This window comes from Mchenga conophoros, linkage group LG11, assembly GCF_057382185.1.
Source record: "Mchenga conophoros isolate Kocher_MC1m ecotype Shallow Benthic linkage group LG11, M_conophoros_male_GT1.1, whole genome shotgun sequence".
Lineage (NCBI taxonomy): Eukaryota > Metazoa > Chordata > Actinopteri > Cichliformes > Cichlidae > Mchenga > Mchenga conophoros.
Window position 1 is genome coordinate 37,780,393 of NC_140536.1, and position 17,764 is coordinate 37,798,156.

The window sequence follows — 17,764 nt, forward strand, 5'->3', positions numbered from 1 at the left end:
AAGTTCCAGTGTATTCTAACAGAAATACTTTAACAGAAGAATTAAACTGCACACGTCTGATGTTACTCACAGTGGTCCAAGGCACCGCTCAGGGTGTTTGTGTGTTTGCGCAGACACATGAAAAATTACAGGCAACATTGCATACGATCCCCACTGCTTTAGCAACAGTGGGAAGGAAAAACTCCCTTTTAACAGGAAGAAACCTCCGGCAGAACCATGGTCAGGGAGGGGCGGGGCCATCTGCTGTGATTGGTTGGGGTGAGAGAAGGAAGACAGGATAAAGACATGCTGTGGAAGAGAGACAGAGATTCAGTGAGGACTAGGTGTTACAGTCCCTGATAATGCTTGTTTAGATGGAGAGACTCTTGAGGGACGGCTGTTATGAGGAGGAAAGCCCAGAAACTTTGCCAGCAGCACGCATCGTTGTGTGCCTCAACTGCCGGTCTTTTACCCAGGCTAATCTGCCATTTTCCTTCCTTGGTTAGGTTTAGGGATTAGAGATCTGATCTAGATTATCATTTTAAATTTGGGACACATCATCAGCACTGGACCTTGGATTCATCGGGTGTTTCGGCCATTATCACTAGAATCCCTCATCCAAGGAGGCCCTGCCAGGGTTGGTCAGGCCCTGGAGTGTCAGTGGTTTATGTTAACTTATTATTTCTCTCCTTCTTTCTTCTGTTTAGTTTCCTACAGTTTATTTTCTATCTATTATTATTACAAATAATACTCACCTGTTTAGCATTTATGGAGCCTCACTTCTTCAAAGGGATAGAAAAGGTGATCGAGAGAAGTAAGACAAAAGGGACAAGATAGGAGAGAGCAGAGAGGAGAGCTGGAAGGGGGGCGCCCGATCTGGCTTCCCACACCTCCCCGCCGGATCCGGCTGTACGCTCTTCCTCCCCACTGCCTCCCAGATAAGGGAAGAAGAGCGGAGAATTTCTTTTCTCTCGTGGTTAGCTGACCGAGTGATGTCAGCCCTTTTTAACCATAGCCAGTGACTGGTCCTCTCAGCAGTGTTAGCTAGCTCTCTTATAGCCTGCCGTTGCGCCTGTCCTCTGATCCCAGTCTCTAAGCAGCTTTGCTGTTGTACTGGCAACAAAGCCCCTGCACCCCACCTCCACCGGGTGCACCTTGATCTTCCAGCCTCTGCGAATGGTACTCATGGCCGTTGGTCAATGGTCTTTGATCAGTGGGTTTTGGTCAGTGGTTGTTGATCAATGGTCATGAGAATTTGCATAATTATGATTAAGGACCTGACCTCCCAGCCCATTGTTCCTTCAGTGGGCTGGTTTCAGTCATTATGCAAATGAACTGTTTATAAGATTGAGACCTGCAGTCAGCTGAGACTGAAGACGTCACCTGATGATGACGAAACGTTTCTCCCACAAAACGCTACGTCCAGATGAACAGAATCAACTTCTGGAGATTTACTTACCTGGATGATTGAGATGCATCAAGACGTTATGTCTTCTGATGATACTGCCTAAGGGAAGCATGTGTAATGTAAATTTCTCTACTTACTGATGATGTCAGCCTTTATTGATTTCATTGTCATCTGCATATACACACATGATCACACAGCCACAGTACTTTTTTCTTTCATTAATGTAGTTTTACTATGCATGTTGCACTTTGATGTATAATGGAAACAAAGTCTCCTGATTCTGACACAAATCGTTAATATTATCAAGCGTTCAGTAAAACTAATGAAGACTGAGAATAATCCGCTCCAGTGGTGATAAAAACCGTCACACTGCTCTGTGCTTCAGCCTTCCACCAACTGGAGGTCACAGGCTCACAGATGGCCACGCCCTCTCTGAAGCTCCTCCCTCATTGCGAGGAATATATTTATTAGGACATAAGTTTGATGTATTTTAATGAAGAGTTCCTCAGAGACGCTCCTGAAGCTGTGGGTGCTTTGACACCATTTCTGTTTCAACATGAGGTCAGATTTTTCTAGAACTCACCTTCAGTCCAAAGTTTTTCATGTTTGTGGGTGAAAACAGAAACCGAACACGTGTATTTATTGAAAATCTCTTTATCACCTGACAGAAAGAAACTGCAGCAATTTCTTACAGACAGTGAAATCCTAACCGTACGTTCACACACAGGCTGACAAACATCAGAGAAACTTATATACAAAACAAACGGGCTCTGTCTCGAAGATCAACTTTACTTGGTCCCAAATAGAAATGATTTCAGATTTCTGGATTGTTCGACACACACGGAAGTGTCCAGTGTACTGTGATTACTAACAAATGTCCTCGTCATCACAGAGTGTTTTTCATTTTTACAAACGTAGAAAAGTTTGTATAAAAACCCGTCCTTTATTAGTCTGCTGCTTCATGTGCTCTCAAATGTTTCTGAATTTCAAACTTCTCACTGATTTCATTTTCATGGTTAATGTGACTTTTTATTTCCTGAGACTTTGGAGAAATGGACACAATTTAAAAAACAAAAAAAAAGAAAAAAATATGAGACCTCAGAAATAAAGAAAAACACTTTTTATAATTAAACGTTTAAAAATATTACATTTGTAGTAAAAAAAACAAAAACAAAAACAGATGGCGTTTGCCTTTAAACTGCAGTCCGCTTCATTTTCTGGGCATAAAATTTAGAGTTTGATGTGACTTTAGTGAAGTTTGAGTGTGTGTGTGTGGGTGTGTGTGGGGGGACGGATTACTGAACCACGGACACATTTACAACGACAGAGGTGCCCGACAGTACTGGAGAGAAAACCCATCAGCGAGTGACAGACGGGAGGAAAAACTTGCAGGAACAGGAAGAAAAGGAGAATCCCTGCTCACTCAAAGAGCTCCATTCCTCTTACATTTCAATTTTAGATCATTTGTAGGCACGCAGTATCCTTTTCAAGTTCTCTAATGTTACTCTTTTTAACGATGCTGCGGAGGCTTCCCCTCCACGGCGCCCTCACACACCTGCAGCTACGTCAGCTTCAGCCGCCAACAGCAGAGAGCAAAGACGGAAGAAAACCTCAAACAAACACTTTGATATTCACCCTTTCATTGTTACATTTTAACACATTCACACGTCAGCGATTAGAATCACCAAGAGTCACTAAGAGTCCTCTCCCTTATCTGATGAGCTTGAGCCCAAAATCAAGGCCATAATTAGTGATAACAGTTAATAAAAGCATTAAAAGAGATCATTAAAAGCTCTGAGCTGATTTTGCTAAATTACCCCCGATATTCATATTTGTCCACACGGCATCAAAGATATCAAACACAGACAGGAAGTAAAAAAGTATGTTTTAAAAAAAAGGCACAATTTCACTTTTAAAATGTCAAGAGTGACACAAAACATTAAAAGACCTGAAAGCTAATGCTCTGTAATGTCCAGCAGGGGGCGACCACTCTGGTAGGAAAACAAAGTCTGTCGCTCGTTTCATGTGAAAGCGTTCAAAAAAAAAAAAAAAAAAAAAAAAAAAAGAAGCGTGCATCACCAACCAACAGGTGATGTCACAGCAGCTAGGTCCATCTTTTAGATACAGGCTATGGATAAACCTGACTGGTCCACAGGGAGAATTTAAGGAGGACTAAGGCACGTTTGGCAAAGGACCGCATTTCCACAGTGTCCAGATAAAAAACATGAAATGAACTTTAACTCGTCTGCATCAACTAAACGAGCGTTTATGAAACAGCCCCTGGATGGTTGACGAGCAGACGTCTCCCCCTGCTGGACACTCCGAGTCATTTCAACACAAGTAAGGCTGATGAATAATCAACTTTAGCACGCTCTCAGTCTCGACCTGAGCATCGTGAGGCGTTCAGGGACACAGACGGTACTTCAACAATCAGGAATATTTTCCTTGGTGTGCAACATTTCATTCAAATTAAAAGTAAGGAGAATATATTTTAATATCAGGATTCTGCTGGAGAGACTCGGACCAATCGGAGGTGCCGACGCCTTCGAAAACACTTCTGTGATTTTCCTTCTCGTCCATCTGATTATTTCTATGACAACAGGACGATAAAGCAAAGCGTTTATCACAAACTGCGTAAAAATAAATCCTACAATCTAAACTACAGCAGAAGATTTAGTGGTTTGATGGTTTTAGTGTCTCTCGTTTTCGGCGCTCTGCACAGCGACAGGGTGATGATTTCTGAACAGAGCGCCCTCAGCGCTGGGAAAAGAACTACAAACTGGATTTAAAAAGAAAAAAAACATGGACGTGAGGTCAGCATTGGAAGCTCCACCCCTTCACTATCATGTTAGAGGAATATTGGGAAAAGTAATGAGCGACCTCACGCGTATGAGCAGAAAGACGCTTAAACTGTCTCGTTGGCTTTGAGTCTTTCCTCCTCTGCCGGCGTCTGGATGCCGTTAGTGTGCTCCTGCTTCTTGTCTTTGTTTAGGAAGGGAAGCCCCTTGCTCTTCACCATCAGGCCGAAGTCGATGGAAAACGCCACAGTCGCCAAGAACCCAAAGACCTGGACGACAGAGAAGAAGAAGAGCGCTGCTGTAGGTGACCTGATAACACACTAGGGCTGCCACGATTAGTCGACTATCAAAATCGTCGACGACTGATTTAATAGTCGACGTGTCGTTTGAAGCTTTGTAAGATCACAAAAGACGCAGGAATAAGTAGCAGGATTTAAGAGTGTAATAACGGACTGAAACAGAAGATGGCAGCACTGCATGTACAAGGATGCCAGCTGCCGTTAAACGCCGAAGAAGAAGAAGCTGTGTCCCAGAATTCATAGCACGGCCCAGCTCAGTTTCCAACAATGGCGGCAGCTAGTTAGTTTTAATATTACTCTTATTATTCTTTCTGGGTCACAAAATACACGTTTAACATATTTTCATGGAGAATGTAGCTGTGTAAACCTCAAATATCTGCTCAGTTTATCAGGACACCGCATATTTTCAAAAGCGCTCCGACGTTTTCGGAGACGTCTGTTACCCACTAGCTTGATAGCTAGCCGGGGGCTAGGCTCACTAGAGCCGTGAGAACACCGGACTCCCGGCAAATCGTTTTCAAACCCACCGCCATCTTTCGCTACTCAGGTTAAACATGATATATGAGTCACTTAGATAACTTAAAATGTTATTGTTTGGCTTTTTTTAGTATTTTATTTGTTCCTGAGTAAATCGGTTTGTCTGAGATTAAAGTTATAGTTTTTACACAGCTGAATAAACGTCAAGCAGACAGCTGATCATCAGAAGTGTGAGATGCTGGAGAATTTACTCCGGTGTCCTGTTATATTTTAGATAGCAAGGAGTTTATTAAACTTCACCAAAACAATCTGCAGATTTCATTAAAATTTAATAAACTATCATCTTGTCTTTATTTTTAGTTAGCACAGACCTGAAACACTTAAAGCTGTAAGCTAATGATAGTTATATAAGAGCAGATGCTGCTGGTGCAATAAGCTGTACGTCCAATGGATGATGATCTGATTAGTCGACTAATCGCAAAAATAATCGGTGACTAGTCGACTATCAAAATAATCCTTTGTGGCAGCCCTATAACACACACTGTCAGCCAGGAAGGAAAGGAAAGGAGGAGATATAGAAGAAAAGGAAAAGGAAGATTCAGGAGGTAGGAAAGGAGGGTAGTGCGAGTCCGAGGACGTTTTCTCACCACAGCAACGGTTGCCTGAACCAAAGAGCCGCGGTCTGCGGCGAAGATGCAGGAGGAGATGAAGAGCAGCACAGCGATGACCCCGGTGTAAATCAAGTCCTGTAAAAGAGAAGAAGAAGAAGAAGGTGAGACGAGCGCCTCCGACAGTCTCCGAGTTGCCGCCCTCAATCTGACCGGATCAACAAAACAATAAAAGTGGACTTTTCTCAAACTGGAGGCGCTGCAGCGTGACGTAAAACAGCCACACGCTTCATTTTGAGCCTTGAGTCTGGATTTTTTTCAGCATGCTGAACCCTCGACTCACCGTTCACGGCCTCACTGTACTTAATAATAAAGCTCTGTTTGTAATACTTCACATGTGACAGATTTTCATGGAGACAATCCTGCTGAACATCCACACGTTGGTTTAAGTCCAAGTTCATATTCAGAGCTACAATCCAACAAGTCTCGGTGTGTTAAAATGTTTTGCTGCTTTGATCCATCAGTTCTATGATGTTATCTTTGTGTCACTATTCTGAGCGCATGAAACAAAGTTTGCAGGTGCAAGTGTTGCATTTTGAAGAGAAATTTATTTTGAGTGACGAAAAGCTGAATTTGAGTGAACAAACTTCATTGCTGCGTGCAAAAAATGTATTTCAATGTTTGCTGTTATCCACACACACACACACACACACACACACACACACCCTCTCGCTCAGTTTTTGCACTTGCTCGCGCTCTCAACGTTTATGCCCGTGCGCGCTCAACTCTTTCTCTACACCGTTATATTTGTGCCACAAAACCAGCCAATCACAGACTTGGATGCAAAAATATCTGATTGGCTGTTCTGGTCTCCAATCAGCTCGAAATGACAAAATGCAATATCCCAGAATGCATTTCATCCAAAACTCAAAGGAGGCAGTGGCGGAGGAACACAGAGTGGCAGAGTTTGAAATATTACTCTTTCTGGGTCACAAAATAAACTTTTAAGATATTTTCATGCGAGAATGTTTCTGTGTAAACTTCAAATATCTGCTCGATTCATCAAGACGTCACATATTTGCATAAGTGCAAAAACTGAGCGAGAGGAGCTGCTGTTGTGTGTGTGTGTGGAGATAATAGCAAACACTGAAATACATTTTTTGCACGCAGCAATGAAGTTTGTTCACTCAAAATAAATTTCTCCTCAAAATACAACACTTGCACCTGAAAACTCTGTTTACGTGCGCTCAGAGTAGTGGCACAAAGATAAGTTCTAACACTCCGGAATCTGACTGGAGGCTACAAGTGCAGTTCAGTCTGCAGACTGTAGGTGGCAGCATCACACAGTTATATGACAGCTGCTTTTACTGGTTTTCAGCCACAGTGTGTGTGTGTGTGTGTGTGTGTGTGTGCGTGTGTGCGTGCGTGTGTGTGTGTGTGCGTGTGCGCGTGCGTGTGTGTGCGTGTGTGCGTGCGTGTTTCTGTGTTTTTGTGTGTGCGTGCGTGTGTGTGCGTGTGTGTGTGCGTGTGCGTGTGTGTGTGGGGTCTGATCTGAGCTTAGGATAAAGAAGGATGATTTCCAACTGTCAGTCATGCAAAGCTACGCTGTTACAGTCCAGCAGTCAGAGTACAGAGATGGAAATAAGTTGAATTACACAGCAGATCATCTGAGGAACATCAGCCAATAACGTTCAGACTAAACCGACCCACAGTCTTCCTTCTCACTGTAAGCGGCTGTCTCCTCCTCTCTGTGGAAAACCTTCCCATCAGGCTGCGTCCTCCACCTCAGCTTCACCTCCTCAGTGACTCCTTGCTCCACCAGCTTCTCCCTCACCTGAAACACAGTTTTCACACATTAACAGAAGCTCCTCATTAATCAGCCGTTGTTTCTGTAGTGAGCAGAAAACGTTGTTGGTGCTGTTTCTGGGGGAAATGAACTAAATGAACTGGCTGGGGATGAAACTGAAGTCTGGAATTAGGCCTCATTGCCTGTCATTGGTTCACGTCGTCTCCTCACAGTAATCTGAAATTAAGTGACTTCTTCAAGTTACCAGTTAAAAAGGTTAAATAATACAAATGGATGGGATTGCATTAAACGAGCCCCGTATCTCTGCAGCTGTGTGCTGTCACGTGTCCCTGAACCTGCACAGACTCACTGCTCTCTATCATTTCACAGTAGTTATAGCGGTCTGTTCCTTGTATCGGGGCCCGTGTGACCTCTGACCTGCTGCAGGATGGATTCTTGCACTGTGGGGTCGTTCAGGTCTGCAGATCCCGCCCTCAGCTGAACCTTCACTGACCTCGAGGCTGAAGGTTTGACATCTGCAGAGAAAGAAAAGGGCCATTCAATTCAATTTTATTTATACATCACTAAATCACAACAACAGTCGCCTCAAGGCGCTTTATACTGTGCGGTAGACCCTATAGTAATACATATAGAGAAAAAACCAAGCAATCAAATGACCCCCTATGAATAAGCACTTTGGCGACAGTCAGAAGGAAAAACTTTTTCCCTTTTAACAGGAAGAAACCTCCAGCAGAACTCAGAGCTCAGGGAGGGGCGCAAATGGAAGAACGCAGTCTTACATATTTGTTTAATATGTGCATTGAAGGACATGTCCTGGTCAAAAATGACTCCAAGGTTCCTCACAGTGTTACTGGAGGCCAAGGTAATGCCATCCAGAGTAAGAATCTGATTAGATACCATATTTCTAAGCTTTTCAGGGCCGAGTACAATAACCTCAGTTTGATCTGAATTAAGAAGCAGAAAGTTAGCGGCCATCCAGGTCTTTATGTCTTTAAGACATTCCTGCAGTGTAACTCATTGGTGTGTGTTATCTGGCTTCATGCACAGATAGAGCTGGGTGTCATCTGCATAGCAGTGTAAATGTATGCTATGTCTTCTAATGATGCTGCCTAAGGGAAGCATGTATAATGTAAAAGTGCTATATAAATAAAATTGATTTGATACTTTACTTAGGCAATCAAATTAAGATAGATTTTATGTTGTTGGTTTTAAAGAACTGGATGGATATTTTAATGTATTTTTTATTTCTATTTTTCAAGAGTTGGAGAAGTGCCCTTTTTTCATAACTTGGCCTACCCTTTTTAGTTTTGTTAATATTGGCAATAGTGAGAAGTACTATGGTTGGATTCAAATGTATTTAACATAGGGCATCTAATTAAGGTAAATGTCATGTTTTTAGTTGGTAGAATCTGATGAGCAATATTTTATTTTATTATTTTTTATTTTGTTTTTCAGTTTTCCTCCTGAGTGATTGCCACCTTAACGTGGTCAGGGGGTTTGTGTGCCTCAGTGACACTAAGATCTAGACCTGCAGAAGCTGAGCCTTCAGGGGGGACACCCAAGTTGGTCAGGTTTTAGGGTAGAGGTTTGACAAAGTGCAATCCAATTACATGACAAAAACAGTTATTCAGAGCACCCCACATTCGCCTCAGCTGCCACCATGTGCCCCCTTTACATTTCTGTCTGCCCCCTCATATATGCCTGTCTAGAACCAGCCCAGCACACCTCCCCCTCGGCCTGTGCTTCGAGATTTCTGGTAGTTAGAATGACTCGGGGGTGTTGATTCATTTAAACTAACATAATCATCCTGCTGCAACCAGGTTTCTGTAAGGCAGAGTAAATCGATTTGTTGATCAATTATTAAGTCATGTACTAACAGAGACTTGGAGGAGAGAGACCTAATATTTAATAATCCACATTTCACTGTGTTACTCTTTGGTTCAGATGTGGATACTGTATTGTTCTTTCTTTGTAATTGTTTATGTTTAAGTTGTTTGTTTCTGGTTTTAGTTTGTTTTTTGTCTGTTTGGGAGCTGACACAGTCTCTATGGAGATGGGTTTTTGGGGGGGTAGCAGGAGGAGAGAAGCTGCAGAGAGGCGTGTAAGACTGCAACTCTGCTTCCTGGTCCCAACTCTGGATAGTCATATTTTGGGGGGTTTAATAAATTTGTCCATATTTCTAGAAATGAGAGCTGCTCCATCCAAAGTGGGATGGATGCCGTCTCTCCTAACAAGACCAGGTTTCCTCCAGAAGGTTTGCCAATTATCTATGAAGCCCACATCGTTTCTGGGACACCACTCAGACAGCCAGCAATTTAAGGAGAACATGCGGCTAAACATGTCACTCCTGGTCTGATTGGGGAGGGGACCAGAGAAAACTACAGAGTCCGACATTGTTTTGGCAAAGTTGCACACCGATTCAATATTGATTTTAGTGACCTCTGATTGGCGTAACCGGGTGTCATTACTGCCGACGTGAATTATGATCTTACTGAATTTACGTTTACCCTTAGCCAGCAGTTTTAAATTTCCTTCAATGTCGCCTGCTCTGGCCCCTGCCGGTGTCTCTAGCTTCACATGTCTGAGAACAGAATCACCAATTACCAGAGTTTGACCCCCGGCGGGTGTGTCGCCGAGTGGGGAAAAACGGTTAGACACATGAACGGGTTGGTGGTGTACCTGGGGCTTCTGTTTAGGACTATGCTTCCTCCTCACCGTCACCCAGCCGCCCTCTTTCCCCAGCTGCTTGGGGTCTGCCGGGGAACAGCTAGCGGGGCCTACGCTATCTTCGGCTGCACCAGCTACAGGGGCCTGGCTAGCTATGGGTGAATGAAGGGTGCGAAGCCGAGTCTCCAATTCAGTAATCCTGGCCTCCAGAGCTGCAAATATGCTACATTTGTTACAGATATCATTACTGCTAAAGGAGTAACTAAACATCTGACACAATGAGCAAGAAAGTGCAGGAGGGACAGGTGAAGTAGCCATGGTGCACGTGAAGATTATACTATGAAAACAGAAGTTATCTAAAGGTTTTTAATTAAATTGCTACGCAGATAAGCTACTCAACTACTACTTCCTGTTCCTGTGTTGAAACAGGAACAGGAAGTGATACTCTACCGCAGACAGAGCAAACACTAAATGACAGCGCCACCCAAAGCATCGGCAGTGCTGTGCCAAGAGTGTCCGGATGAGCCCAGGAGGACCAGACTGTGCAGAAACACAGAGGACAGACTCACCTCTGGAGCAGAGGAAGGGGCGTTGGTCACTACAGTTATGACTGTTGAAGGAGCCTGTTGATCCGACTATTGTGGCACAGTTTACGCTGTTATCAGGCTGCCCGGGCCCCCACGGCAGGTTGGAGGCTGTGCTCGAGTTTGACCACGTCCAGTTTCTGTACAGTCCAATCCAGGCACCAGCAGTATCTGACAACATAGAAGCGACCTGGCTGTTGTCCTGCGTGTTGGTGATGGTGCTCAGGTCTGTGTACGTCTGTCTGCAGTGAGACTGAGCATCAGACCAGGTCATTAAGTTCTTCACCTGGATGCGTTTGTTAGTCGCAGCTGAAACAAAAGATCAGACGGATTCAAACCTGCAGCTAAAATGTTCAGTTTGTCAAACCCTGGTACCAAAGTCTGAAACACTCACCGTCATAGCAGACAAAGTAATAAGTAGCTGAGCACGGTCTTGTGGACCATGATCCATCACTAGATATTGTAACACACTCATTGGTCCCTGGCTGTCCCGGTGACCACATGTTAAACCAGGATGACTGAACTGGACCGAGGCGAGACCATTTCCAGCCGCTCTTGGAGAGTCCAATCCACGCCTCGGTGCTCCCCGCCCTTTTCTGGGCTTCCTGGATGAGAGCTGAGCTGTTAACGATGGCGAGGTCAATGTACTCATCTCTGCAGTATTGCTGAGCATCGTTCCAGGACTTCTGCAGGTCAACCAGGTGGAGCTGTCTGACTAACTGATCAGACTGAAGATGGCAGACCATCACGTAACCTGAGAGGACACGAGTCAGTCAGCGCGGTCACAGACTCACCTCAGCTCGACTATTTTAGTCATCAGGAGAATAAATTCTTTACATGCTACCACAACGCAAACTTTTTGTTGACATCTTTAAAGACGTGAATATATGTTAATATATGTGTCCTTCAAAGGATGTGTAACTCGTGTACTGGTTAAAAGCTGTTTTACGGTGCCTGTGGACACCTACACACTGGTTTCCTGCTCCAGGGCGAAACTCTCACATCAGCTTAAAAAGCTGCTTTAACAGTGCTAAGTTTGTTTTTCACTCTGGCCTTATTGCACATGTATTTGGACGATTTTTCCTCTTCAGTGTGCACAATGAAGGAAAACGACGTGTTAGTGGCTCTCAAAGCTGAACAACACGTGCACTAGGGCTGGGCCATATTATACCGTTCACGGTAATACCGGTACAATGTTAGGCAACAATAAGAAAATGAAATATCATGATAAATATTTTTGGTCATATCGCCCTGCTCTAACGTGCACACGGACGTGGTAAAAGCAGTCAGGATCTTTTTCAGCGAGCTGACGGGTTTGCAGCGTTTCAGGCTTTCAGTCAGATTTCTACACAGAAAATAAAATCAAGACGTGTTTTTCTCAGCAGTGCACACAAACAGCCACGTTCATGCACTGACTCTTCCCTCCTTTCTTTCTTTACTCTTTTACTTCACTTTATACAAACTCTTACAAACTACCGACCATTAAACTGTCAATCAAACTTCTAACTGGACCCAAAGAAACCTTTAGAAGTTTAGTTGACATGACAAAGGTCTTTGGAGATTGTACGAGTGTTCCTGTGACTGCTTGAAGCTCGTTTACAGACACCTTTAAAATAATCCCTATGGAGCAGTTCACTTTGTGCTTTCTTTGATTTTCTGACATCAAAAGTTTTATTCAAACTGTAAATGAGGCGACTGAGATGAGTTCACAGACCTGAGAGCAGCAGCAGGATCAGTCCACACCTCTTCATGACTGAGAGCTGAAAAACTGTGAAGACGTCCTCATGAATCTCATCTGCAGCTGCTCGTTCATTATTAATCATAACACTTAAAGCAGCATCATGCTCAGAACTTCATGCTCTTAACATTTAATCAAATCAGAATCAGGTTACGTTCATTGTCGAGTGTCTTCATTCGCCTTACAGACAGGTCTGAACACAGCAAACATGAGAACCACATTTTTTGAGGTTTATTGTGTTTGTTGTTTCTTTGACATCACCTGAAAGGCTTTTCTTTGATGAGATACACTGATGAAGCTTCCCCTTATTCAGACGGAGGTTCTTGGTCAGCCTGAGAGCGAGAATGACGGTAACCCTGAGTAAGAAGCACGAGACTTATCAACACTAAAACAAGCAGAAATTATTTAGTTAAATTATTATTTAGAAACAACAAAAACAGGACAGTTAAAAGTTTTAACTCCAGTAAATCGATGTTTCAGCACATCATTTTTTCTCTCCTTATGTTTTTGGATTTGGTCGTCTCTGCGTCAACACGACGTCTCTGTGGTGCATTTCAGAGGAGCTAACAGTGAAACTCAAACCTGTGAGTTCCTCCTCACCCAGGCTGCACGACATGTTTCAGTTACAATGAACTTATTGAAAAATCAAAGGAAGTGAAACACTGACCACAGAGACATTAAACCCACCACCTCAGTGTGTCAGCCAGTGTCTTCATCAGCACTGCTGACCACACGTTTAAAGAAGTCGTCATTCAGTCGGCTCATTAAAACGTAAGGATGGCAGTTTGGGACAAAAACAGTCTGTGAGGGCTCCTGTTCCTGCTGGCAGGTAAGACTGACTGTGATGATGATGATCATTTGATTTGCTTCTCAAACTTTGGTTTGGAATAATTTTGGCCAAAAAGCTTCTGTTTTCCCATCAAACTGTTATTAATGAACAGATTTGATTGAGTTAAATGAGTTTTTTAATCTCTTGAATGTTTCAGATGGATCAAAAATTCTCTCTCAAGAAAATCTGAACAGTAAAGAAGTTTGAATGGTTGTGTCTGATGTTGATCTGATGACATTACCTTTGCATTCTGCATCAAAAAGTCTGAACTTTTCAAAGATCTTGTTGTTTGAACTGAAACTTTGTTTTAGTGCTTCACACCGCAGTCTGTATTTACTGACGATCCCTGGCTGCCCCAGTCTGCATGGCAAATATCCTTCGGCAAGATACTAACCCTAAGTTGCCTCTGATGCAGCCATCGGTGTATGAAAGCACTGACAAGCATAGAAAGCAGTGTTTGTGTGAATGGGTGAATGTGGCATGTTGTATAAAGCGCTATAGAAGAGTCAGTCCCTTTACCGTCCATCACTAAACTGAGTCACTGCGTTCTAATCGCTGTTTGCTCGTCTTTAGGTGCTGTGGGTCAAACTGTGATCTATCCTCTCTGGTCTACTTGTGCTGTCAGAGGATCCACTGCCACGCTCCCCTGCACCTTCACACTGACTTTCAATGAGAGTGAAGTTTCACGAGAGGCCATCAGAGTCCGCTGGTATCAGAGCCGGTGGTATCAACTCTGTCAGCTCACCAAACCATTTGGGTACGACAGTGATTCAAAAAACAACACACAACATAATTTTGCTAAATGCCCAAAGTAGCCAAGGGCATCTGGTGAGCTTTTTGCAGCATCAGCTACTACCAGATTTAAAGTGTGGGCACCACATGGGACCAAAAAAGCTCTTGAGTTTAGCTGAAGCAACCTTGCCTGAACACCTTTATTTTTTCCCTTCATGTTGGCCCCATTGTCATAGGACTGTCCTCTGCAGTCTTCAAAAGGAATGTTAAGCTCCTCTATCCGTTTTAGGATGAGAGTTGATTCCTCTGCAACAATGACAGAGAGCTGTTCCTTATGACTCAGATCAGGTGTGCAATCTAAAATGATGGAGAAATACTTTGATATCTTCCACAATGCATTTTATTATTCTTGAACTGATGGTGTCAATCAGTTCATTTTGGATTGTTTTTCCCAGATAACGTATGTGACTGCCAGCTCCACTTTCTACTCTACTGACATGCTGCTTCATCACTGGATCAAATTTGGCCATAAGCTCCACTTCTTTCAGAAAATTGCCATTGTCTGGTTTATTTAATGTGTCTGTGGACCCCCTGAAAGCCATGTTTCTTTCAGCTAAGGACTGAATTATTGCCACCAAACGATGTAGAACTTCACGCCACCTTTTTCTCTCAGCCTCAGCAAGTGCCATCTCTTGTTTATCTATTGTGAGTCCTTTCGCAAAACGGACCTCCAAGTCCTTCCATGTTGCCATGTGAGCATTATGCTCCTGGCTATCCTCATGGACCTTGAGCAAGTGGCTTGCATTTTTCCAGTCCTTCAGACCTTCCCTACTCAGTTTGTAATCTCTCTTGGAAAACATTTTGCAGCAGAAGCAGTGCAAGCTATCCTCTTTTTTCGAATACATAAGCCAGGTTCTTCTCACCTTTTCCCCATTGATTAAGAGTCTGTTAAAATAATCATGCTGACACCTTCGCCCGTCTTTCTGTTTCGGGAATGTGAAGTCACTATCAATTACAAATGGACCTCTGTGAACTAACTCTGTTCGTACCTTTTCAGTTAAAGCAGAAGGCCAGTCAGCAGGGTCTATTGGTGCAGCAGGAAGACCGCTTGATGCTGCTGCATCATGGCTGGGTTGTGCTGCTGGTGCTGCTGATGCTGCATCACTGGTGGGTTGTGCTGCTGAAGTGGAGGCAGCAGCGGTAGATGTGGTAGATGGCCCAGGGGTGGGATTTAGAAACTTCAACAGTGCATCTGAAGAGAGGAGTATGTGACACCACTGAGTATTAAAGTCTAATAATAAAAACATATGATTCCAGGAATAAAATGAAATGATATAATATAAATGAAAAACCAAAGAGATATATGTATGATGTTAACTGATATGCAAATTAGATTAGATTCAATTTATTGTCATCATTACAGTGAAATGCTGAATAGCAGAATGCAAAGTAACAGTATAATATCATATGAGAATGTTATGTTATGATTATCTTTGACCGAATCACAGCAGTGCTCATATTAAAAAACAGCATTCCCTCTCATGTGATATTGCTTAATTAACATTAATGATGTGCGCTTTAACAACTAGGCTTACAACTATAATATATACAGGGGTGGAAAAGTGACTATTACCTGCAGGGTAAACGTTAGCTAACCAGAAGGCAATAACAATGTAAACAAAAAACACCTGCTTAAAAGATGAATACAAATGAGGAATGGTGGGAAAGGTGGGAGTACTGTAATTACCTAACGTTACATTATTATTTTCCATAACAATTTAGCCCCCTCCACAATATTAACTGACGTTAAAACAGTTAACTAGCTATTTATTGATTAGCAATTAGCGAATCATGTAACATTAGCTTAATGCTAAAAATTTAGGTTACTATCACATTCAAATAATTTCATGTAGGCTAACGTTACCTACCTCTGTCTTTTTCTCGTTTCTCCTCCTCTTCTTCTCTCTTTTTTCTTCCCTGGCCACCTGACAGTTTTGGCCGTTTTGACATCTTGTGTCCAAAAGGAACCATGATACGGGAAGGGAGGGGGCGCATTGTACGGGGAGGGGGGGCGTAATGTTGTAACAAATAATGTTTCTATTAACTAAGCTTTACTTTGCATTTTAATTAACGTGGGATTATTTTTTGTATTTAGAAATAATAGTACCAACTTTTTTTTTTTTTCAACATTTATGGCACTGGCGTGGCGCCCCCTGATGGACGGCGCCCTTAGCATTTGCCTATACGGCCTATGCCACGGGCCGGCCCTGCATTGAGGAGCCCTGTACAACACGTCTTCACATGGCTACCAGACACGCCCCCCGTCATTTTGTTATTATTCAATTCAGAACTGCCCAGACCAGACACAGTGACGTTTCACCAGAATCCCTTTGATCTCTGGTCTTCTTTATGACATCAGCACACGAAAACCTATAAATAGGGGAGAGGTTCTCACTCTTGGTAGTCTTTCAAAGAGAGTGGAAGAATTCACTAGGCAGGAAACTACTGGAAACTTGCGTTTCTGACACAGTTGACGGTATTTTTAAAAAATCTTTTAGTTGGTACAGAGATTTAGCATCAACTTCAATTTGAAATATGAGTCTGTCAAATCCTGTTGTATGCAACATGAGAGCCGAGAACGAAAAACTTAAACAGCAAATCAAAGAGCTGAAAAATGAGAATAAAACTCTCAAACAACAAAACTCTACCATACGTGACCTTAAAGTCGAGAACGCCGACCTTAAGGAGCAAAAAAGAGAGCTCATAAATGAGAACAAGATTCTCCAAAAAAACATTGAAGTTCTCTTCAAACGAAGTGGGTTCTCTAAAAACAAGAGGAAAAGAGACCTGCAACTAGAGAATGAAACAATTCACTTCAAAATTCAAGAGCTGGAATATTGGAACCAAATTCTAAAGGATTTAAACAGCTCCAAAACCAAAGAGATCCAGCAACAGAAAGAGGTGATGCAGGAAATGGAGGCAGAAATCAGAGAGTTGCAAAGCAGCAAGACAGGCTTGGTTATAAAAGTGGGAGACATGGAAAAGGACAACCAGTCTTTAAGAGAGGAAAATGATGTGACGGTAAAACGCATGTGTGAGCTGAAAAGGGACTTTGAAAAGGAAAAAGATGACATGCAACAGGAAATACAGGCTGTTAAAACTGAGCTCCATCAGGCAAACACAGCCTTTAAAGAGTTACAAGAGAGTGAAGAAAGAAAAAGGATCATGAATGAGGAAAACAAAACAACGGACAGTGAACAGCTCAGACAGACCCTGGAACTCCAATGCTTTGCACATGAAATTGACATATTGAGGCGGCATAACGAACTTCTTGAACAGGACCTCCAGGAGCTTTCCAAAAGGAGTGGTGATTCTCAAAAAGAACTGAAACCACACGATGAGGGTGCGAAAGGAGAATCACGGATCTCCAAAGCCACTGAGAAAGACTCCCAACATGATGTTAACGTGACCAACAGAGAAAAGGAGTTGTTGTGCCATGAATTTGAGGAAATGCAAAGAGAGCTTGAAGAGGTCAAGAAAAATCTGTATGATTCACAGGAAGCCTTGACAACAGAAGACATGGCGTTGCAAACCCAAGCTCAGACTCCCAAAGTTTCACAGGAAGCACATAACGATCTGATAAACAACTACGATGTCCAAGTTGACATACTCAAACAACAAAATAAGGCCTTAGAAAATAAGGTTAGTGACCTTACCAAAAAGATGTGGAATGGACGGGAAGCGATGAGACAAATGGAAAAGAACTTTCAAGAACAAAGGAAGCTACTCGAAAATCTCCGAGGAGAATTCGAGGAAATTTAGCACAACTAGGACTTTG

The 17,764-nt window shown here is 42.9% G+C and overlaps 1 protein-coding gene across 5 annotated transcripts; it reads right to left on the reverse strand.

Annotated features, from left to right (window-relative positions):
- Positions 1-1,970: 1,970 nt before the first annotated feature.
- LOC146565008 (putative C-type lectin domain family 20 member A) lies at positions 1,971-16,608 on the reverse strand. 5 transcript variants are annotated; one of them, XR_014894489.1, is made up of 10 exons: positions 15,855-16,608; positions 14,976-15,178; positions 12,342-12,721; positions 11,022-11,381; positions 10,613-10,936; positions 7,794-7,891; positions 7,295-7,403; positions 5,609-5,707; positions 4,268-4,454; positions 1,971-4,166 (listed from the first exon to the last, which is right to left on the reverse strand). XR_014894489.1 is itself a non-coding variant. In XM_085292847.1 (10 exons), the coding sequence occupies exons 4-10, from the start codon at positions 12,376-12,378 to the stop codon at positions 4,348-4,350; spliced, it is 1,134 nt and encodes a 377-aa protein (XP_085148973.1). In that variant the 5' UTR covers positions 12,379-12,395; positions 12,627-12,721; positions 14,976-15,178; positions 15,855-16,608; the 3' UTR covers positions 1,971-4,347. The 5 variants fall into 5 exon arrangements, 3 of the variants coding, with proteins under 3 accessions (XP_085148973.1, XP_085148972.1, XP_085148974.1); XM_085292847.1 differs by having other exon boundaries at positions 1,971-4,454; positions 12,342-12,395; positions 12,627-12,721; XM_085292846.1 differs by having other exon boundaries at positions 1,971-4,454.
- Between the last annotated feature and the right edge of the window lie 1,156 nt (positions 16,609-17,764).